General features: G+C 39.0%; 1 protein-coding gene across 1 annotated transcript in view; it reads left to right on the top strand.

Annotated features, from left to right (window-relative positions):
* LOC146714517 (Fc receptor-like protein 5) overlaps nt 1-24275 on the top strand; it is a 41099-nt gene that overhangs the window by 11231 nt on the left and 5593 nt on the right. The window contains exons 5-18 of the mRNA XM_085450937.1: nt 1279-1542; nt 1665-1943; nt 5215-5478; nt 5600-5878; nt 9178-9444; nt 12484-12783; nt 13162-13422; nt 16832-17080; nt 17263-17382; nt 17495-17510; nt 17613-17680; nt 18309-18371; nt 18468-18527; nt 23393-23458. Of these exons, the coding sequence (XP_085307063.1) occupies nt 1279-1542; nt 1665-1943; nt 5215-5478; nt 5600-5878; nt 9178-9444; nt 12484-12783; nt 13162-13422; nt 16832-17080; nt 17263-17382; nt 17495-17510; nt 17613-17680; nt 18309-18371; nt 18468-18527; nt 23393-23458 (2556 nt within the window). The remainder of the gene's footprint in view (nt 1-1278; nt 1543-1664; nt 1944-5214; nt 5479-5599; nt 5879-9177; nt 9445-12483; nt 12784-13161; nt 13423-16831; nt 17081-17262; nt 17383-17494; nt 17511-17612; nt 17681-18308; nt 18372-18467; nt 18528-23392; nt 23459-24275) is intronic.

Genomic DNA, 24275 nt, shown 5'->3' with positions numbered 1-24275 from the left:
TAACATCATAGCACCTGCCCGTCATGCTAGCTAACACGCAGTACGAGTTATTGTAACTGACGGTAAAAAGTCAGCATAACGAAAATAAACTCCACCTAAACTTGGTTTATAGCTGACCCAGATAGACTGCAGGTCATAACTTATTACCTGAAGCTCAGTTCACCTGACACTCGGCCGCCTAGGGTCTCTGCCCCTCCGCCTCCCCTTTCCCTCATCCACCTGCTGACCTCCAACACCTAATTTTACTGAATCTGTGAAAGCTTCACCGTAGCCACTACCAAACAATTGAATTATTTTTACACATCTGCCAGCATCTGTCCAATCCGCCACCTTTCACTGTTTACACCGTTATGGAAAAAAAAGACAACAACAAAAAAACATCGGCCCATAAAAACGAAAAACTATCATCGGCCCACCGGGCATTTGTGTAAGTTCTGTGCAGCCACGGGCCAGCTGCAGATGCCTGTCTGCTATGTGGGGCCAGGCAGGACAGATAAGGGAAAGGGAGAAGGAGAAAGTGCACCAAGATCATATTATTGGAGACTTTATTTGAATCAGTGAAAATCAGAAAACCATATTTCAATAGTTACAGTGCACTGACTGGCATCTTTTATTTCTTTTGGAGTGTGGGAGAGGTTTATTATTCTTGTACCCAGACTATTTGTCCTTATCAGAGTTTATAAAGTAATTGTACTACTATTAAATAGTACTATTTTAATAGTACTATATTAAAATAGAACTATTAATAGTAGTGTTTTATTATTTTTAACTACTATCAAAAACGTTTTTAAAATAATTGTTTGGGAAAAGGAAGATAAACCACTTTGCATTGAACACTTATGGTCGGCCATCAGTGGCAAAATTCCCACATTGAAACTGACTGGAAGTTATTTACGTTGATTTAATGTTTCCATTTTAAATAATTCATAGACGCGCAACAACTGCTAAATAACATTTTACATTGAAAATTCATGATAACACTCACCAGACTCCAACAGAAATAAAGGTTGTTGTTTAGTGCACTGAAACTATTAAAATATTAATGAAAAGGGAAACAGATATGATGAGAAATTTAAAGCTGTTATATCCGATATTTCTCTTTCAATAAATAATAAATCAGAGCAAGTTTGATTTTGTAACATAGTCCAATATGTCACATGCAGAGTAATTAGTCATTTCTACTAAAAGTGAATATTTAAAGTGTGATCAGTGCTGTAAGAAATTTCTTCCTGAGACAAGTGACAATCTATTCTACTTTTTCCTGTAAATTACTTGCAGATCAACCCAGGGCCACACTGACAGCAGGAACAACAATCATACCAGTAGGGGGCAGTGTGACACTGACCTGCTCTGTGCAGAGCTCTCATGGATGGAAATATGAGTGGTTCAGACGAACCCAAACAACCTCTGAAGGTAAAATCAGAGGTCAACAAAACAGAGATATCAGAGTATCTGAAGGAGGAATCTACCGCTGCAGAGGAACAAGAGGAAACCCAGTTTACTACACTGATATAAGTCATGATGTCACCATTGAGAAAACCAGTGAGTTCAGTCATTTAGTTTGAAATACACATTCACTCATGATTATCAAACATACAATGTAAAGTTTTCTGTGTTGATTTCATGTTTCTATTTGTATCTCAACTGTTAATATGTGTAAACAGTTTCCAATAAAGTTGTTGTAAAACAACAACCCAACTGGCCTCAGATATTCAGAGGTGAGACGATCACTCTGACATGTGAGGTGCAGGAAGGAGGTGAAACCACTGAGTGGTGGTATGAATGGAGAGGACCCAGGACACCCACACAGTGGACACACAATAATGATGTGACATTCAGAGTTTCTGAGTCCAGCAGTGGAGACTACATGTGTAAGAGTCGACGCAGAGATGACTCATATTCTTCAACAGAGTGGAGTGAAGCCTTCACATTGTCAGTATCAAGTAAGTCATGTTTGTTGTGTGATCTCCATTTGACAAATGTCATAATGGTCAGCACAGGATGAATTCAATGGTCTACAAAGCATGTTACATTGTTAGTCAGACAAAGAGCTGCAGCTGATAGTAGCCTCATTGTAGACAGTTTGTCACCACTTTGTGTCATGAACTTTCAACTGGTATAGAGACGCCAATGCTGACCTGCTGCTCCATCACCTGAGGACAATAATAACATAAATAAACAGGATGAAAATATAGTATAGTATCTGCACGTTATGTACAACTGGCAGATAGAGGAAGTGGCTGACATCCAGAAATCCTACCAGTGGCTGGACAAAGTTGGACTGAAAGACAGCACAGAGGCACTAATCATGGCAGCACAGGAACAAACTCTGAACACAAAATCCATAGAGGCTGGGCTCTACCACATCAGGCAAGACCCCAGGGGCAGGCTATGTAAAGATGCTCCTGAGACAATCCAGCACATAACAGCGAGGTGCAAGATGTTAGCAGGCAGGGCACACATGAAATGCTATAACCAAGTGGCCGGCATAGTATATAGAAACATCTGCGCCAAGTATGGCCTGGAAGCCCTGAGGTCAAAATGGGAAACCACCAATGTTCCCTCTAAGCTGCACGCGTGCACAATTGCGCACTGCTGGCCCGGTCTCTGCACACAGAAAAGCTGCGTTGCACACAAAAAAAAATCGAATCTAAATTGTAATTAAAATAAATACGTTAACAATTCATTCTCTTTTGCAGTGTGAGTCAGTAAGTGACCGGTGACTGGCTGCTCCAGTCAATGATGCGATTCACATTCGTATATACGCAGCTAATCAATGTCGCTGACAGGCTATGACAGCGTCTCTATGTGCCGATACCGGTGTTTTAGCTAGCAAAGCGGCGTGGCTGATGTGGAGTGAAGCCACGTTAATGACAACGTGTACAACCATTGGGGATGTGAGGAGGACAGACGGAACAATTGACCGTCAAAGTGTGGACTTTATACCAGTTTTTAAATTCTGTTAATAGGCCACGTAAAAGCAGAGTTATAATAAAAAATATATGCAATGTTCGTTTTTTTTCCTGAATACTATTGTTGTTTATATTTACTGCGGGAAGAAACGCTAAAAACAGAGTTTTATAAGGAAAACGCTCGAAAGCACTCTCCGCCTGTGAGCAAAAAATCCCCCTAAAAACCCCACCCTTTCCTATTGGTGGAAAAATGGACCATGTCGACCCATCAAAAAATGATACAGCAACATGGCATTTAATTGTGTAGGAAGTTGGTAATTTTTAGGAGTGACGGTGGTGTTTTGAGATGTGAGAGATTTGCGACGTTTAGTGTGTTTGGAGTCTAAAGTTAGTGTGTAGTGTAGTCAATAGTTTTGTTGTGTGTGTCAGAACAATGAGGCAACTGCTGAATGTTACAGGTGTTACAGGAGTGATACAGCTCCAGTTGTCAGGCCTGCAGGTATCAGGCTGTTGTTCTCCTTTATCTCATAGTGGACAGAAATTATTTTTGGAGTGGCACAAATAATTTGTGTGGCATCAAATTTGATGCAGAACACCTGATTCTTCTGTAAATTGTTTTAAATGTTTGTTTTAAAAACTACCTTGGCTGCATTTTTAGGTAAACAGTTGCAAAAAACTTTGGTGTTTGCAAAACTCAGTTACTTTTTTGAAGAAGTAACTATATAATTAATTGCCCAACATTGGTCATTATGTAATGTATTTTGCATACGGAGAGTTACAGGACTCTCTCCCAGACCACAGACTCATACTCATATTACAAGTCAGAGCTTTATAAAAAAAAGAAAAAGAAAGTTGTGTTTTCAAAATTGGTGTTCAAGTTATTTTTGGGCGAACCAAATTTTGGTGGACCAGGGTCTGCGTGCAGCCCGTGTCCATCAACGCATGGCGAATACACCCTTGACATCTTACCGGCACGCAGTACGTCCCTCCTGGACCAGGGGCGGGCGCTGGAGCGCCGGCAACACGGAACACCTGCCCGGACATTCTAAGCGCAGGTGCCCCAGCCACCCACACTTCCAGCAGTCCAGCCCCGGCGTCTGTGCGGCTCCCCGTGGCTCCGGGGCAACCTCGGTGGCCGCCGGGGTTCCGGCGGACAGCAGCGGCCGGAACGGGTTCCTGGGGCTCCGTTCCCACAGGGCCGCCGTCCCTCTGCTGTGACTACAGGCGCTCCGCCGCAGCTCCTCAGGGCTGGGTCCCGGGTTGGCCGCCAGATAATCACCGCTGTCAGATCTGCCGGGCGGTGGCAGTGGACCCAATGAGCCATTGCCTCAGGCAGGCCCCCCACGAACTGCTTGAGGACGATCAGATTTAGCAGCCGAGCCTCCCCAGCCGAGGGGCCCGGTCGCAGCCACCTCGCTGCCGTATCCTCCAGCTGCCGAGCCCATCCAAATGGCCGCTCCCCTCCCGTCATCCTGCTGGCCCGGAATTGCTGACGGTAATCCCCCGGGGAGAGGCCCAGACAATCCAGCACCACCCAGCACACATCCTCAAACACCCCCTGTGAGCCGGGGGGCAAGCTCAGCGCCGCCGTCTGGGCCTCGCCCGACAGAAGCGGCAGCAGCCGGGCGGCCCGTTCCTCCTCCGGCCAGTGACAGACCACCGCCGTGGCCTGGAAAGCCTCGATGAACACCAGCGGGTCCTCCCCATCCCTCATCCGGTGCAACGTCACTGACAGTGGAGGGGGGCCGCAGTCCCCAGCAGCTGCCCCAGAGCCGCGGTCTGTTGCTCCGATTGCTGGTGAAGCAACGCCAGCTGGTGGTCCTGCGTGGCAGCCTGATGAGCCGCCATCGCTGCCATGTCCAACATCATCTGGCCCAAGATCTGCAGCGGTTCGGCGGGTGGCTGGGCGGACAGCGGAGCCGCCGGGAGAGCAGGCGGAGCGGGCTGGGGATTGGACATCGCGCCAGGGTTTTGGCACCAGTGTAACGTTTGTCCTGTAAAGCATCCACGGGACACAGGTGTGGGGACAGCAATACTGAAACTGTACTGAAACTATTAAAATATTAATGAAAAGGGAAACAGATATGATGAGAAATTTAAAGCTGTTATATCCGATATTTCTCTTTCAATAAATAATAAATCAGAGCGAGTTTGATTTTGTAACATAGTCCAATATGTCACATGCAGAGTAATTAGTCATTTCTACTAAAAGTGAATATTTAAAGTGTGATCAGTGCTGTAAGAAATTTCTTCCTGAGACAAGTGACAATCTATTCTACTTTTTCCTGTAAATTACTTGCAGATCAACCCAGGGCCACACTGACAGCAGGAACAACAATCATAACAGTAGGGGGCAGTGTGACACTGACCTGCTCTGTGCAGAGCTCTCATGGATGGAAATATGAGTGGTTCAGACGAACCCAAACAACCTATGAAGGTAAAATCAGAGATCAACAAAACAGAGATATCAGAGTATCTGAAGGAGGAATCTACCGCTGCAGAGGAACAAGAGGAAACCTAGTTTACTACACTTATATAAGTGATGATGTCACCATTGAGAAAACCAGTGAGTTCAGTAATTTAGTTTGAAATATACATTCATTATGATTATCAAACATACAATGTGAAGTTTTCTGTGTTGATTTCATGTTTCTGTTTGTATCTCAACTGTTAATATGTGTAAACAGTTTCCAATAAAGTTGTTGTAAAACAACAACCCAACTGGCCTCAGATATTCAGAGGTGAGACGATCACTCTGACATGTGAGGTGCAGGAAGGAGGTGAAACCACTGAGTGGTGGTATGAATGGAGAGGACCCAGCACACCCACACAGTGGACACACAATAATGATGTGACATTCAGAGTTTCTGAGTCCAGCAGTGGAGACTACATGTGTAAGAGTCGACGCAGAGATGACTCATATTCTTCAACTGAGTGGAGTGAAGCCTTCACATTGTCAGCATCAAGTAAGTCATGTTTGTTGTGTGATCTCCATTTGACAAATGTCATCATGGTCAGCACAGGATGAATTCAATGGTCTACAAAGCATGTTACATTGTTAGTCAGACAGAACTGTAGATTCAAACAATTGAAGATATGAAAGTTATGAAGCAAGGTATATGGAATTCAAAGAAAAAAATCATAAAAAACTCTAAATATGTTTTTGTGACACACGCTAGGCACAGATACACCCACACACAGGTCGTTGTCATCAGATCCCACATTTATTAAGAGTGTGCACTGAATTACAACAGAACACCGTCTGACAGCGGTCGGTTTCCCCAGCGTCTCTTGTCTCCACTCCTCTCCGCCTCACTATATAAAGGGAAGGAAAACCACCATCAGTCCAAAATCGCCATCAGCTGTTCTTACCAGCACCGCCCCGTTGAGCTCACTGCACCACTCCTCCCCTGCAGCCGTGCCCCGGACCACACCTCCGCCACAGTTTTATATTTTAGATTCCTCAAAGTAGCCACCCCTTGCTTTGTTTACAGTGCTCCAAACCCCTTGGCCTTCTCTCAATGAGCTTCATGATGTTGTCACCTGAAATGGTTTTTACTTCACAGCTGTGCCTTGTCAGGGTTTATTTGTGGAATTTCTTGCCTTCTTAATGGGGTTGGGACCATCAGTTGTGCAGAAGTCAGGTTGGTACACAGCTGACAGGAGCCCGGAGTCCAGATAAATGCCACGCAGAGTTTCAGTAGCAGACACATCTCTATATCAACTGTTCAGAGGAGACTGTGCAAATCGGTCTTTCATGGTCAAATATCTGCTAAGAAACCACGACTAGGGAAAAGCAACAAGCAGAACAGATTTGTTTGGACAATGAAACTCAAGGAATGGACATTAGACCAGTGGGAATCTGTGCTTTGGTTTGATGAGTCAGAATTTGAGATGTTTGGTTCGACCTGTCGTGTCTTTGTGCGACTCAGGAAAGGTAAAAAGATGGTCTCTACATGCATGGTTCCCACCATGAAGCATAGAGGAGGAGGTGTGATAGTGTGGGGCTTTGTTGGTGACACTGTTGGGGATTTATTCAAAATTGAAGACACGCTGAACCAGCATGGTTATCACAGAGTTGTGCAGCGATGTGCTATCCCATCCGGCTTGTGTTTCTTGTGTTTGACAGAAATATGCAGTAATGCGTTACTTGTAACGCGTTACTGTAATCGATTACTTTTTTCAAGTAACGAGTAAAGTAAGGAATTACTATTGCAAAAACGGTAATTAGATTACCGTTACTTTCCCGTAGGAACGCTGCGTTACTGCATTACTAAAACCGTGATTTTTTTGCGAGAATGTCTCACGACATTGACGTAAGCGAGTGCGACGTTCGTGACAACAGCTGTGTGCAGACCAACAATGGATCATATATCGAGTTCGGGAGAGAGTATGAGCGTGCAGTGGTTAAAGCGTGGAAGTACTGACCTTATTTTGAGTTTGATTCCATAAAAAGTGACAAAAACATTAGTGTCCGTTGTGAGTGGGAAGAAAACTTCTTTTTATAGCGAAAAAAACCCCTTAACTTCCAAGCAAGCACCGAGTGCGCTACGATGTAATGGGAAATTCACAGAGAAACTTGCGGATTCTTCCACTGACCGCTGCGGCACACCTGCACCAGGGTAAACCTCCGCCTACCCCACTCCTGCTTTACAGGTGAAAATAGAGCAACAGGACCGCTAGTCTTTGATTTTATTTATTTTCTGCTGTTTTACTTGCATCTATTTGAAAGAGTGAGTGTTAACACACAAAAAAAAATATTTTATGTGCTGCAATGTGCAGAAAATAGGTTTAAATATTAAACAAATTTCTTCCAGTCAGAGAATGGTGCATATAATTAAATTTTTGCTTGATGCATAAAGTTAAAAGATTAAAACTAATAAAACAAGTTTTAAAAAGGGACTTTTCCATTTGATTACATTTTGTATGATGGATTATGCAGAAAAAGTAGAATTGGGCTGACAGATCTATCGCTTTTTCACCTCTTCAGGTTGTAAATCGTGTTTTAAAAAAGTAACTAAGTAAATAATTACTTTTGAAAATATGTAATAAGTAAAGTAACGGGATTACTTTTTTGGGGAAGTAATCAGTAATTAGTTACTGATTACTTTTTTCAAGTAACTTGACCAAAACTGGTGTTTGATTGTTTGATATTTCTCATCATCTCTGTGAACTCCTTCAAGACTGTTGGAAAACCATTTCAGGTGACAACATCATGAAGGTCATTGAGATAATGAGTGTGTAAAGCAGTAATTGAAGCGAGGGGTGGCTATGTCTTGTGAGAATCTACAGTGTAAATAGTCGTGAAAATAAAGAAAAAACCTTTAAATAAGAACATGTGTCCAACTTTTTGTCTGGTAGTATATGTGTGTGTATGTATGTATTGTCACGGTCCTGGGTCTCCTGACCCAGCGTTTTTAGTTCTTTGTGATGTTTGTATTATTGTACTTGTGTGAGTTATTCTATGGTTTCTAGTTTCGATCCCTTGCCCTTCATGTTTCTCTGTGTCCCCTCTGTTCTGTGTAAGTCTGTGTCTGCATGTTTGAGTTCCCCTCTGTGTCTTTCGGTTCTTAGAGTCCTCTGCCTTATGGTTTATGTCTCTGTGTTTCTTAGTTGCTGTCTCCACTGTGTCAAGTTCGCGTCTCTGTGTGATCCTTCCTGTTTTACTTTGAAGGTCCGTGTCTTATGTGAATGTGTCCTGCTTTGCTTGTCTCGTCAGTCCTGATTTCTCCCAGCTGTGCCCTCCTTCTGTGTCTCATTCCCCTCATTACTTCCCAGTGTATTTTAACCCTGTGTTTCTCTGAGTCAGTGTCGCGTTGTCCCTCATGCTGTGTGGATCTCCCTGTGTCTCTCTGTGAGTTCTTAGTTTGTTGTTTCCCCAGTTTAGTTTAGTTTGTATGTTTGTCTTACCAGCAAATAAAGCTGTGATTTTTGAGTTCATCCCCTGAGTCTGTGAGTCTTGCATTTTGGGTCCAACTCCTGCCTGCCGCACAGCGATTCATGACATGTATATGTCCTTTTCATAAGAGCAGATAAACCCACAGCCACAGTGGCACCAGAAAAGGCAGTCATATAGTCATACAGTTTCTCCTCACGGTCTCACTGTTTTTCTCCATCTGTTAAATGAACAGAAAATGATCTTTTTATTTTTGTGCAGGTCCATTCCTAACTATAAAACAACAAATTTACCATTATTATGAAATACATATCTTAATATTTCTCTGTTGATTTTGTTTCTATTTTATGAATATTTTTCTGTGAACAGTTCTCAGTAAGCCCACTGTGACCCTGCAGCCATCCTGGCCTCAGATATACAGCGGTGAGACAGTCACTGTCAGATGTGAGATTCAGGGAGGTGAAGGAGCTCAGTGGACGTATGAATGGAGAGCAGCCAAGTTAAACACACCTCCAACATCCAATGAATACAGAATCATCAGAGCTACTGAGTCTGACAGTGGAGGATACAGCTGCCGGGGCAGGAGGGACTATTTCTTCTCAGAGTGGAGTGATATCATCACACTGACTGTATTGTGTAAGTTCGAGATGTTTCATCTATAATAGGTTAAAAAAAAAAGGCTTATTCTATGATACAGCTTTCTAGCTATCTTAGTGCTGCTCAACTTTCAGATGGCAATAAAAGTAGTTTTTTTTTTCTTTGTTGAATAATAGTATTCACAGTGAAAGATCCAGTACAGAACAATGTGTATCACAGCATCATCTTTCTTATCTGCCCTGTCAACATCTACTGTACAGATGGTGAACCTGTCTTAGCACATCCACTAAGAAAAAAATATGTATTTGTCTTAATTTATTATTTATTTCTTCTTCCTTTTATTCTTCTTCTCCTCCATTTCTATATTCACTGGTTTGTCTTCTGAGTATCTGAGAATTTTTCCTGTGGCTCCACATGTGGAGTTTTACCTATTCCAGCAACTTACTGTATTATGGTGTAGTTAGTTCAGTTTTTAGTCTAAATTTATTTTTAAATGGATTGCTAGACACACTTTTTTTTAAATAGAAAATTTGGAAAAAGTCTAGCTGTGATTTAAAACTGTAAAATGGCCTAATTTTATTTAAAGATTTGGCTGGTGCTGATATGATTTATCATTTTTCTCCATTTACATTATTATTATTATTATTATTGACATTAACTCTTAGACGAAATCAAAGTACATAAAATGTATCCACTAAATGTATTTAGGATTAGAAAGTGTTCATTTCTCTGCAGTAGAACATCTGATTCTTCTAGAGTGTGATCAGTAAATTATGTCACACTTCAAGTATAACATTTACTATTATTATAACAAATATATTCCTAAAACAGTGAATTAAATATAAAAAATTCACATTGGAGGTCACACTGACTGATCTTTGTGAGTCATGATAGAATTACTTGTAATGAGACTTGAAATCCTTTAAGCCTTGCAATTTTCAACTCGAGTGGACAAAACAGTGTGTCACGGGAAGGTCTCTTCCTTCATGCAGAGAAGGAAGAGGATAACCCATTTTACCACACAGAGTACAACAGGGAATAAGTGAAGTTTTGATTTGGGGTTTAAAGAACAATGTAGAATAAATTCACGATCGTGCTGAATTCACGATTCAGCATTTAGATGAAGACACAACAGCATAATATTTCTTTAACCTGTTTGGCATTATTATTATGTGTGTGTGTGTGTATATATGTAAATATATATATGTATGTATATATATATATATATATATATATATATATATATATATATATATATTAGGGGTGCAACGATACACAAAATTCACGGTTCGGTTCGATACTTTGGTGTCACGGTTCGATATTTTTTCGATACAAATAAATGTTCATGCCTTTTTAATTTGTCATTTATTAAAATTATAAATATATATTTTAACTCAAAAGTACAGTTTTTAAATTTAACCCTAACCCTTGTGCGTGTTTTTTATTTTGACAGCGAATGCGCACCTGCGGACCACTTATGTGCAGCCCTGGTTATTTAGCTCGTCATATTGCAGCCACAGAAATTCTTTTGTCCATGAAACCATAAAGCTGCACTTTGTTTTTGCCTTATAGTCTGATTTGTCATTACTTTTCCGTTTTGTGGTAAGCTTTTCTTTGGCTGTCACTTCTTCACCCTGACCTGTCTTATTTGGCTCAGCAGAACTGAAATATATATCCTGCTGCTTTTACACACGCACTCACATAAGCTCAGCGATTCTCTGCGCGATCAACCTCTCACATGTTTAAGCTTGCTGCGGGAGATTTCACTTGTCATGTTTGCATAGTAAGCTAACGATTAATAAGACGATGTCAGAGGAATTGGTGCACAAATTATCATCACTCACAGATCAGTGCTGTCGCTCTCTATACACAGTTCGCGCGATTGCAAAGTGAAAGCAAAAAAACAAGCGCAAATTCAAACGCGATTTCAATATGTCACATATTGACAGTGGCTCACCGATGCCAATGACATAATTACCCAGCTACATTTCTGAAAGAATGCAAAAGCATTGACATATATTTTTCCTTCCTACAATAGCCCGACGGGCAGGGAAGAGATAGATTTTGGTAGCCCGACTGGAAAAATCGCTAGCCCCGGGACGTCGGGCTAGCGATATTGCGAGCCCTGTATCTGATTGAGGAATCACTCATCTTTGGAAAAGAGAGTTTATTACAGAGAAATGTCTCTTTCCAAAATAAAAGCTATACTATCCGCTTCTTATGGGCTATATTCTCAGCAGCATATTAAACATATCAGGTCCCCATAAGGAGAATCATGTGCTAACAGCTGTCTAAATGACTCTGCTAAAGTTAGTAGCATGCTTGCTTGTTTTTGTCTGCTTCCACTTGTCTTTGCACTAGGATGATGTCGGCGTAAATGTGCAGTCATATTCGTTGTGTTCCCACTAGTGCTTTCAGGTTAATCTCGTTGAAATGACCTTAACGCCACAACACGGCAAATCTCCGTTAACGAGTTACCCCTGATCACCCCGTGCATGGGGCTAGACGGCCAACACGTTAACGAGCTAACTGCGCTAACACACTAGTTCCCACCCATGTAATTGAGCATTGCGTGGCACATCCAACATACTGTTTTACTTTAGTCCATGACTCGCTTACCTTCAGGGTCATACGTCACATGAAAACCAAAATAATTCCAAACGCCAGATCTGAATGAGGGTGGGGGAGGTTCAATTTGCCATGTTGCAAGGAGAGCTTAACTTCTGTCTCGCTAGCTTGCCCTGCGCTCTTCCTTCTGACGATGCTGTCTGTGTTGAGCGCTCAGTGGATCTGCGCTCGACAGTGCAGCCTAGGCGGAGTAGTCGAACGCAGATTCACTGAACGCTCAACACAGACAGCATCGTCAGAAGGAAAGTTGATGAAATAAATTACAAATTTTGTATTGTTCGATACATATGCGTACCGAACCGAAAACACTGTATCGAACGGTTCAATATCGATACGAATATCGTTGCACCCCTAGTATATATATGTGTGTATGTATATATGGTGAAAAGTTGAATTCAGTCTTAAGAAATGCTACTAGACATGTTTTCTGAGAAAATTGTTTTTCAACAGATAAACCCTGTCCTGTCCTCACTGTGTCTCCATCATGGCTGAGTCCTGGAGCCTCAGTAACTCTGAACTGTGAGGTTGAACATCCGTCTGCAGGATGGAGCTTCTACTGGTATAAAGCTGTTCCTGATCTATCACAGAAATCCTCCAGTTATGAGCTGCTACCTGATGGCAATGGGACTGCAAACAACTCCTACATCATTCATGGACAGACACACACAGCAGGATATGTGTGCGGAGCTGGAAGAGGAGACCCAGAGTATCACACTGATCACAGTCAACCAAAATTTGTCTGGTCTGCAGGTCAGTTTGATTCTGTTTATCATCACAATAAACCAATTTTATGTCAACTCTTTTCACCAAATATCAGCTCATTAAAATTCAATAATGACAATTAAATGTCTGTGTATATTGAATATTTCCATTTTTATTTATGATCAAACTGATTTTGTTTCTTTTCATTATTTTTGCACTTGTATAATGTGATAATATGGAAACAACTATTTTTTTAATTAGTTTTTTCTTTGCAATGAGTATTTTTATTTTGGATATTTAAATTCATTTTATTTACATAGTCATTATTTCTTACATAGGATTTGGATAAACAAAGTACATTTTCATCACGATATTTTGAATCCTAACATCTGTGAGCTTTGTGTCTTCACTGCATGTTGTTTCCAGATGTTCATTCAGCAGCGTCTCTCACAGTGAGTCCTGACAGAGTGCAACACTTCACCTCTGACTCTGTCTCACTGACCTGTGAGGGAAAGTTCGCTGAGTGGAGAGTGAGGAAGTTCTCTGAGGACGGCCGACTGTACTCTGACTGTAGGAGAATGACTGGATCCACATGTGACATCAACCCATCAAAGTCAGATATTGCAGTGTACTGGTGTGAGTCTGGATCAGGAGAGTTCAGCAGTGCAGTCAACATCACTGTTCATGGTATGTTTTTACACACATTTCCTTAACTGCTTTTTTTTTTTCATTTCAACCATTTAGAAGACACATATTGTGAATATTTATCCAATTTATCCAATGGGCCAAAATACCAGCTACTGTGTGTGCAAACCTGGTAAAGACCTATAGTAAACGTTTGACCTCTGTTATTGCCAACAAAGGTTATGTTACAAAGTATTGAGTTGTATTTTTGTTATTGATCAAATACTTATTTGCCACCCTGATTTACGGATAAATTCTTTACAAATCCTACCATGTGAATTCATGGATTTTTTTTTCACATTCTGTCTCTCACAGTTGAAGTGTACCTCTGGTGCAAATTACTGACCTCTGTCATCATTTTAAGTGGGGGAACTTGCACAATCGGTGGCTGACTAAATACTTTTTTGCCCCACTGTATGAGAAGAGAGGCCAATTCTCATGTGCATAATAACCTAACTGAAACTATATCTGTAATATGTTGAATAAATGTTTTAATCAAGAACCTCTACTAAAAGCTTAATCAAAAGATATAAATGAATAAAAGACAATAATGAATAACCTGGTTATTCAAATAGCATCCTCCCAACAGCTCCTCAAAGTAACTTACACTTAGACTCTGCTTTAGTTTCACCTTCACAAGCACGCTCTGCAAAAGCCTGCGCTTCCTGTCTACTTTGGCACAGAGTGTACTCAGTTAGGCCTTTCTTTTATAATGCAATGTAATCTACATATAAACATTTAAGATTATAAAAAGCATTCCAAAGCATTTAAGATTATAGATTTAACTCAACAGTTTAAAGTGGTTATAACTGCACCTGTAATAAAGGCTATTTGGGTGCCAATATGTTTAAACATCTGAATACAATATCAATGCTGTAGATTATATTATTAATGTTATTAATGCAATGGTAATGATGATGACTATGAATAATAGCAGTAAAATATTTCTCTGATCTCCACAAGACGTTTCACCTGTCATCCGAGAAGCTTCTACAGTTCTAGGGTCAAATGGTGGAGAGTCCCACCATCCCATGTCTTCAAGCAACTTAAAGAAGTCCAGACGCTTTTCTTTCCAAGCTTAGACTACGATGACCTGGATGACTGAGAACCTTCATAGACATATTCTATAAACTACATTTCAAGAAGTCTTTGGTTATTATTTTCATTAGGTCCTAAGTTGGCTGAATGATTGGCAACAACATTGACCCATTTATGTTTTCTGTAACGTCAGATTTTGTATTTTTTTTTTAATTGACATTCGTGATCCTAAAGGCCTAAAGATCCTAAAAACAGCTGTAAAAATTATTTTATAGTAATGTGGAGGTAAACAAACATGACATAAGAGACCTCACTTCTCACTCCAACTTTATTCTTCGCCTGAGAACTGACAAAACTGACTGCTTTCCCGGTGGGGGACAAGACTGGCATGGGTGGTCAGGACAAGCTGAAGACAACTTGAGCTCCACCGGGTAGGGGTGGGTGCTCCTGGAGGAAAAAGCAGTCTGTCAGCCCAGAGTATCAAAATCTTTGTCTGTGTAAAACAAAAATGTTACTTCCTTAAAATCTAGAAATACCAGTATTCAATGGCCATAATGCATATGAAATCAAAATTCTCAAAATACTACTCTAACACGTTAGTAAATCTGTAGATTAATATAACGCCATTTTAGTGCAGCAATTCTCACACAATTTTCTCCTTTTTGTATGTATTGTGACTTCCTTTTTAGCTTCTATTTAATCAGCGATTATGATCATAAAACAGCAACAATATCTGTTTTAATATAGCTCTTACATGTGTGTTTAGCTTTAAATTCTGGCGTAAATGACAGTGCATCACTTGGTACATCTAGTGTTATGATTTAAAACATAGGTGTCAAACTCTGGCCCGCGGGCCAAATTTGGCCCGCAGCCTAATTACATTTGGCCCGCGAAGCCATACCAAATTACTATTAGAGCTGGCCTACTGGTATTAAACAGCTAATATATATATTGTTTGGTATTAAGCTTTGCTTGTTCCATATTCAGTTTTCCAGCAAAACTTATTTGAGTCCATAAGAAAAGATTCATTCCTATATCTGGAGGAAGATTTTTTTTTTAAATAAATATTAATGTTAGCCCGCGACTTTGTTCCAGTTTTGAATTTTGGCCCACTGTGTATTTGAGTTTGACACCCCTGATTTAAAATATCTTTAACCATGACTTACAATTAACAAAGTATTTATAAAACCTCTCTTAACCTTTAGAGTTTTGCTCAACCAACTGGTAGAGTACATTTTCAGGCCCTATATCTAACGGAGGCTTTCACTGAAATTGACCTACCTTATTGAATCTTTTCTACCAATTGGTTTACATCTGTAATGCCAAAAAATCCACCAGAAGACACTGTGAATGTAAACGGTTGGCTCTTCTTATCGCTCTCCCAACCAGGAAGTCAGAAACAAAAAATCATCCAACATATTTTGAGTGTTTTTGATGAAACTAAGGAAGGAAGATATAATTTTTTGATATATGATAGTGTTAGAGGACTTACTAAACAGATGTATGTCACTTGACAGCATTAAAAATGTGAAATTAAATGTTTAATCATTTAAACATGATTCCCCAACCAAACGGCTGATTTGTCACTTTATGGTGCTAATGCTAACAAAACTTAATGTTATTATATTCATTATTTGCCATAATATCAGACCACTAGACCCATTTTGTTTATCCATTGCTGTTGATAAATCCCATTAAGTGTTAGCACAGCAAGAATATGCTGAAATAATTTCCTCAGTAAGTAATTTTTGTAACTTCCTGAGTTAATATTAGTAAATACTGTAAAAATCAAGAATAACATGTGGAAATCACAAATATCACAACTAATTACCCTTTAACCAAAGTACAGTAACTGGTAAATTAATTTTTCTAAGTAGTCAAAATTATAATTTCATGTTTAATAAGTACTATATGGACGCTAAACAATTATATGGCTAAAAATCACATGGTCCTGTGGCATGACACTCATGATACCATCCACCTTCAACCACAGTGTGGTGAAAAACTACAGGGTCTATTGAAAAAAAATATTGATTGTGGTTATTACTCACCCAAGTCAATAAGAAATGCAAAGAAAAATGTTTTTCCATTGCTTTTTTTCTTGGTGTGGACCTCAAAGGGTTAACACACTCGCAACTATTTTAACTATTAAAAACTACTATTATAACCTAACCCAATTAATTTGTACTGGTTTGTGAAAATAGTTTTTAAATATTCAGGATTGGAAATCAGAGATTGATTTTAAAAGCCATTTGTAGCATTTGTGCAATCTATTCTTATCTCTTACTATATTATATGTCTTCTTTTTTTTTTTTTTTCTAAAAGTGTGCACCAGCTGATGTGACTGAAACAATTGTGTGTGATTGTTTCACAGATGATGGTAATGGTCCTATCCTGGTGAGTCCTGTTCATCCTGTGACTGAGGGAGCTTCTGTTAGTCTGAGCTGCAGTTTGAGAACACAACAAATACTTTCCAATGTGTTTTTCTATCACAATGACAAACTTATTCAAAATGATACCCGAGGGGAGCTGAAGATCTCTGCAGTGTCAAAGTCTGATGAAGGTTTCTACAAGTGTCAGTACTCAGGAAGAGAGTCAGCACAGAGCTGGATGTCAGTTAAAGGTGAGCAGGATCAAGACATGTGACGCATGTTTTTTTGTAAACCATTTTGATATTTGAGAACTAGCATGATTATCATTAAGTACAGTCATCATAAAGAATAAAGTGATGTGCTGTCCATAAAGAATTTTGGGTGTTTTGAAGTTTGAAGTCATTTGATTCTACTTTTGCAATTATCTTTGCAGTAGGTGTGTTATGTCCTGAAAGCTCTTCTTTGCCTGTGTGGTTGATTGTTGGATTGGCTTGTGGAATCTCTGTCTTTATTATTGTCCTAATCTCGTTTTATCACTATAGAAAAAAAAAGGGTGAGACCTTTTCCTTGATTCAAATTTCAAAATTTAAATGTAACGATAACTGTGACATTTATAACAGGGAATTGTATTTACATTAACAGCGAAACAATTGTCTTTTTTACAGATTCAGGCTTCATCAGGTTGGTATTTTTTTATTGTAGTAAATATATTTATTAACCTGCAGTGCATGCGTTTATCAGACTTTTTGCATGTAATTGTTATGTTTTTATTATGCCATACAGTCCAATGACCACCACCAATCATGTAGTCAACCAGAGTGAAATTCACAAACACAACTCTCTTGACCATGGTCAGTTCTTCTTTAAGTTTTCATTTACCCTAACTGTAATTCTTTGCTTCAGTTTTTGGTCATCTGTTTTCAAAAGAATGTTATTTAAAATATATATTTAAAAATCAAAAGCTGTGAGAATGAAACTTTTTCAGTTGAACTTAAAGTAAAATGACAATAACAGATCGGAGTTAAACCAGATTTTTTTTATACCTGATTGTATCCTTTATTACTTGATTGAAAGAATCTACAAATGTTATTGTTGTATATTAATTACACATACTACAACATCATTATGACTTCAATGGATGAAAATTTATTTTTATTTATACAGTATGAATCTAAAATCTTCATTAATCTCTAAAAAAGGCCTCAGGATTTTCTATCTTTGTAATTACCTTTAAAAACAGCTGATATCTGCTTGGCACAAAATAACTCTTGGCTTGTTATTTTATTTTATTTTATTTTTTTTAATTTAGGTACTGCTAAGCTCTATGAATCAGTAACCCATGTGGGAAAAAAAACTGGAGATGATTTAATATATACAGTAGTTACAAATAAAGCTATTTTCTTGTTGTTAGTATTTTTATTTTTGTTTTTTGTTTTTAATTTAAGGAAACTAATTCTGTGTGATATGTTGGCATTTCAGGTGCAGGTGAAATACAAGATATTACATACTCTGTAATTCAGCTTAAACATGTTGGAAAAAAGAGTGAGTATGTAAAAAAAACATTGAACATGAATATATAATTTTTCATAATTGAGAAAGTTCAAATTATTAAAGTTTTTCATATGATTATCTAAACAGGGAAGCATCATAAATCACAGGAGCATACTATTTACTCAGAGGTGAAGGTGGGAGTTGAAGGTAAAGTCATAACAGTCTCATTGTTTGCATTGCATGCAGTTTCAGGTCAGCTTAGCAGTTACCAAGCTTGGCTACTTTCATAGGATTAATAAATATTACCAGAGTTGAATCTTGCACACATCGAAGATCATTTGGATATTTTGGATATTATTACATTTGCCTGCTTTATATACAGTATTTTTAAACCAATTTGTGATTTATAGTTGCTTTCCATTTGTTTCTTAGATATATGCATGACAGATAAATTGCTTTTTCCTATGTTTTCACTCTCTATTCATATTCCATATTCATATTCCACCATTCAGGTTGTACATGAACTCATACATACTGTATGCTATATATATATATATATATATATATATATACATATATATATATATTAGGGGTGCAACGATACACAAAATTCGGTTCGGTTCGATACTTTGGTGTCACGGTTCGATATTTTTTCGATACAAAAAAAATTGTTCATGCCTTTTTAATTTGTCATTTATTAAAATTATAAGTATATATTTTAACTCAAAAGTATACTTTTTAAATTTTATGCTGCTGAAACAACAAAGTAATAAAAAAAATAAATATATCTGATTGAGGAATCACTCATCTTTGGAAAAGAGAGTTTATTACAGAGAAATGGCTCTTTCCAAAATAAAAGCTATACTATACGCTTCTTCTGGGCTATATTTTCAGCAGCATATTAAACATATCAGGTCCCCATAAGGAGAATCATGTGCTAACGGCTGTCTAAATGACTCGGGTAAAGTTTGTAGCATGCTGCTTGTTGTTTTTGTCTGCTTCCACTTGTCTTTGCACTAGGATGATGTCGGCGTAAATGTGCAGTCATATTCGTTGTGTTCCCACTAGTGCTTTCAGGTTAATCTGAAATGACGTTAACGCCACAACACGGCAAATCTCCGTTAACGAGCTACCCCTGATCTGGCTGGACGGCCAACACGTTAACGAGCTAACTGCACTAACACACTAGTTCCCACCAATGTAATTGAGCATTGCGTGGCACATCCGACATGCTGTTTTACTTTAGTCCATGACGTGCTTACCTTCAGGGTCATGCTTCACATGAAAACCAAAATAGTTCCAAACCCACATCTGAATGAGGGTGGGGGAGGTTCAATTTGCCATGTTGCAAGGAGAGCTTAACTTCTGTCTCGCTAGCTTGCCCTGCGCTCAGTGAATCTGCATTCGACTGCTCTGCCTAGGCTGCACTGTCGAGCGCAGATCCACTGAACGCTCAACACAGACAGCATCGTCAGAAGGAAAGTTGATGAAATAAATTACAAATTTTGTATTGTTCGATACATATGCGTACCGAACCGAAAGCACTGTATTGATACGAGTACCGTTGCACCCCTAATATATATATATATATATATATATATATATATTAGGGGGGATATTCGTATCGATATTGAACCGTTCGATACAGTGCTTTCGGTTCGGTACGCATATGTATCGAACAATACAATTTTTTTCAATTTTTTTTTTTTTTTTTTTTTTTTGTGTCCCGTTTGGATCTATAGCCATCAGAATTGTTGTCTTGAGGCCAAGAAAGATGCCAAGAGGATTTATTTTACCAAGTAGATCATCATATTGGTCCATTTGATTGACCTTTATTATAATTATGAATTTATTTTATTTTCAGTTGCAAACGGGACAGACATGACTGTGGGATAGGACAGGGGGAAAGAATGAAAGAAAGAGGGGGAGAGAAAGAAAGAAAACCAAAGGGGAGAAAAAAAAAGAACAATACAAAATTTGTAATTTATTTTATCAACTTTCCTTTTGACGATGCTGTCTGTGTTGAGCGCTCAGTGAATCTGCATTTGACTACTCCGCCTAGGCTCGAGAGTGCAGCCTAGGCGGAGTAGTCGAACGCAGATTCACTGAGCACTCAACACAGACAGCATGGTCAGAAGGAAGAGCCCAGGGCAAGCTAGCGAGACAGAAGTGGACCTCCCCACCCTCATTCAGATCTGGCGTTTGGAATTATTTTGGTTTTCATGTGACGTATGACCCTGAAGGTAAGCGAGTCATGGACTAAAGTAAAACAGTATGTTGGATGTGCCATGCAATGCTCAATTACATGGGTGGGAGCTAGTGTGTTAGCGCAGTTAGCTCGTTAACGTGTTGGCCGTCTAGCCCCTCTGTATAGGGTAGCTCGTTAACGGAGATTTGCCGTGTTGTGGCGTTAAGGTTATTTCAACGAGATTAACCTGAAAGCACTAGTGGGAACACAACGAATATGACTGCACATTTACACCGACATCATCCTAGTGCAAAGACAAAAACAACAAGCATGCATGCTACAAACTTTAGCCGAGTCATTTAGACAGCTGTTAGCACAGGATTCTCCTTATGGAGACCTGATATGTTTAATATGCTGCTGAGAATATAGCCCAGAAGAAGCGGATAGTATAGCTTTTATTTTGGAAAGAGACATTTCTCTGTAATAAACTCTCTTTTCCAAAGATGAGTGATTCAAAGAAAGTGCAGCTTTATGGTTTCATGGACAAAAGAATTTCTGTGGCTGCAATATGACGAGCTAAATAACCAGGGCTGCACATAAGTGGTCCACAGGTGTGTATTCGCTGTCAAAATAAAAAAACACGCACAAGGGTTAGGGTTAAATTTAAAAACTGTACTTTTGTGTTAAAACATATATTTATAATTTTAATAAATGACAAATTAAAAAGGCATGAACATTTTTTTTTTGTATCGAAAAAATATCGAACCGTGACACCAAAGTATCGAACCGAACCGAACCGTGAATTTTGTGTATCGTTGCACCCCTAATATATATATATATATATATGAGAAAAAAAGAGGACGTTTTTATGTGGTTGATTATTTTTTGTTGTAAAAGGCTTCTTGGCAATTAAGTCTGCTAAATGGTCCCTTAGATGGTACCACATTTGTAAGGAAATTGCATTTGAGCAATAAAGCTGAGTATGCTGGTTGTGCCCATGAAAAACTACTACAGGGGCTGGCAGTCCGGTGACTGAGTGGGGCCTGATTAGTAGCGCCTGTGAGGATAGACTGCTACAGCTGTCAGTTGGTATCTGCACCAAGCATGTCACATTTGACTGATATTGCCCATGCAATAGGTCAACTTCAAGCTGGAGTTCCACAAAATGTTCCAGTGTTATTCAGATTTGGCCCTGGTACCATCTCCAAATTGAAGAGGAAGATCCTTGTAATGGAGGATGTCTTCCCAAAAAGATCACACCACAAGAAGACCGTTTCCTCACCCTTTCAGCACTCAGGAAACATCTTCTACAGATTTGCAGTTAAGGTTTGCAGAATGATATAGCTGATAGCTCATTGTACCCAAAATAAATTTCACAGACCAAATCTCCAGTCTCGTGGAGCTGCCAGGAGGCCCTGCCATAATTGTTCTTCACAATCAGGCCCACTTATACTGGTGTCAGCAACTTGTGCACTAGAACCTGAACATATGGAGGAAAGTTGTGTTCAGCAATGAGTCAAGATTCTACTTATGGATTATAGAGTCAAAGTGTGGAGAAGACACTAAGAGCACTATGCTATATGCTGGACTGACAGGGTAGAGCTAGTATGACGGTTTGGGAGCAACCTCTCCCTCAATGGAAAAACAAGTCTTTTCATCATTGGCGGTCATTTCACTGAAGAGAGATATCAAGATTAGAATGTGCAACTAGTACCTATCCTTTGCTCTCCGATGCATTCATCGGAGTATGAATGTGTGAATGAATGTAGGAAGCACTGAGTTTAGAGAAAGTGCTTGTGAGAATGGGTGTGATTGGGTGATGTGGCATGTTATAAAGAGTGCTTACTCCTGGAGAGTAGAAAAGCGCTATATAAGAGTCAGTCCATTTACCATTACACTGGCAGAGAACATTTGGCATGGATTTTTTTCATGGACGCAGGCCACATACTCAACTAAATGGTAAATGGACTGGTTCTTATATAGCACTTTTCTACTCTCACTGAGCACTCAAAGCACTTTATACAACTCGTGCATTCTAAGCTGCATTCTAACCCAATCATACAAGCGCGTTATCTAAGGTTTTTAGTGTTTCTATCAAACATTCACTCGCATTCACACTCCGATGGATGCATCAGAGGGCAAAATGGGGTTAATATCTTGCCCAAGGATATTTGGCATGTAGACTTAAGGAGCCTGGGATCAAACCACCAACCTTCCGGTGAGTAGGTGACCCGCTCCACCACCTGAGCTACAGCCACCCCAGCTCTGCTGCTGCTCAACTCACAAATACATTTTCCTTACAAATGTGACACCATTAAAGGAGAAATAAACAGGATTCACAATGGTATAATATTTATTGCTGAGAATTATTTTTACAAAGAAATCTTTTGTTACATTGTTTTATCTTATATATAAAATCAATAAGCATGCATTAGCTGCGGTGTCAGTGACAAAAAGCTGATTTTCTTTTCAGTGTCTTAAAAATAGTTTTAGTCCACCTCTGAATCTGTCTATTAATTCAACAGCTCTGTATCACATTTTGGATGAAAAAAATCTGACTTTTTTTTTTAATATGAGTCTGATTTATGTTGAGGTCACACACCACCCAAAAAAGTAAAGAAAGGAAATAACTGGCAACATCTGTCATCAGTCCCACTGAATATTTTTCAATATGCTTATCTTTTCTTGAAAATATAAATCTTTTTATGCATTTTTGTGTCTGTAGTCACAGTTTACGTCAAGATTTGTAAATCAGTTGATGCTATCATACTCCTTCTTTCTTTTCCTTAGTAGAGATATCAATTGTCTTCTTTTCAAGTACATTATAATTGGTAATCATAACACTGCAGATCAGTGCTTTAAATGATCTTCTCTCCATTCACAGAAAAATCAAGTCCTGCAGCATCTAATGAGGAACTTTACTCCGAAGTCAGATTAGAAAGCAGTCTCGGTAATAAATATATAAGTCTATATAAAAATCTATAAGTTATAGAAGTGCATTCACATTTAATCACATACATATAAACATACATACATGTATTTAAACACATACACATATAGCTGTGGTCAAAAGTTTACATACACTCATCAAGGGCATGAGTATCATGGTAGTTCTCAGCTTTTATTAATTTCTTTTGACACAGTTAAGTGTAGTCAACATATTTTCAATTGGGCTAATGTCAGAACTTTGAGCTTCTGGAATGAACTTTCCAATGGGACAGTCCTAAACAACTGTATGTAAGTACAAGTTATTCAAATTTCTCACCACCTTGCCAAGGTCTGGAAGTGGTTAGAATAATGAAAGGAGGACTACCTCTAAATTCTTAAACGTCACCCTTACTCAGTAGCTAGAGGGTTTAAACTAGGGCACAACTGAGTGTTTCAACAGGACAATGATAACAACCACAGATCAAAGATATTTTTTTAATCGATAAAGCAGGCTAAAAGTAAACTTCTGGAATGGCTTTCCCAAAAGCCTGATCTCAAAAATTAATCCAGAAGCTTGCTTATTGTGACCCAAAGCACTTGATCAAGGTGCAACTTGCTGAAGGACCTCTTACCAAATTATTTGTAAGAGTGTATGTATACTTTTGACCCCATATGTACACATTTGTGTAAACTGGGGAAAATCCCAAACAAAACAAAACTCTTTATTTAAAGGCCCAAAAGAAAAAAGAAGAAAAAAAAAGATTAAATCATCATGTGCTGAGTCTGGGGCGAGGGGGATTACTCACCCATCACTGGAGGCGGAGTCAGTAGTTAAACAG

Source organism: Copadichromis virginalis, linkage group LG3 (assembly GCF_057382275.1).
Source record: "Copadichromis virginalis isolate Kocher_CV1m ecotype Utaka linkage group LG3, C_Virginalis_male_GT1.1, whole genome shotgun sequence".
Lineage (NCBI taxonomy): Eukaryota > Metazoa > Chordata > Actinopteri > Cichliformes > Cichlidae > Copadichromis > Copadichromis virginalis.
The sequence above is the reverse complement of the archived record's forward strand: the minus strand, read 5'-3'. Positions and strand labels throughout refer to the sequence as shown.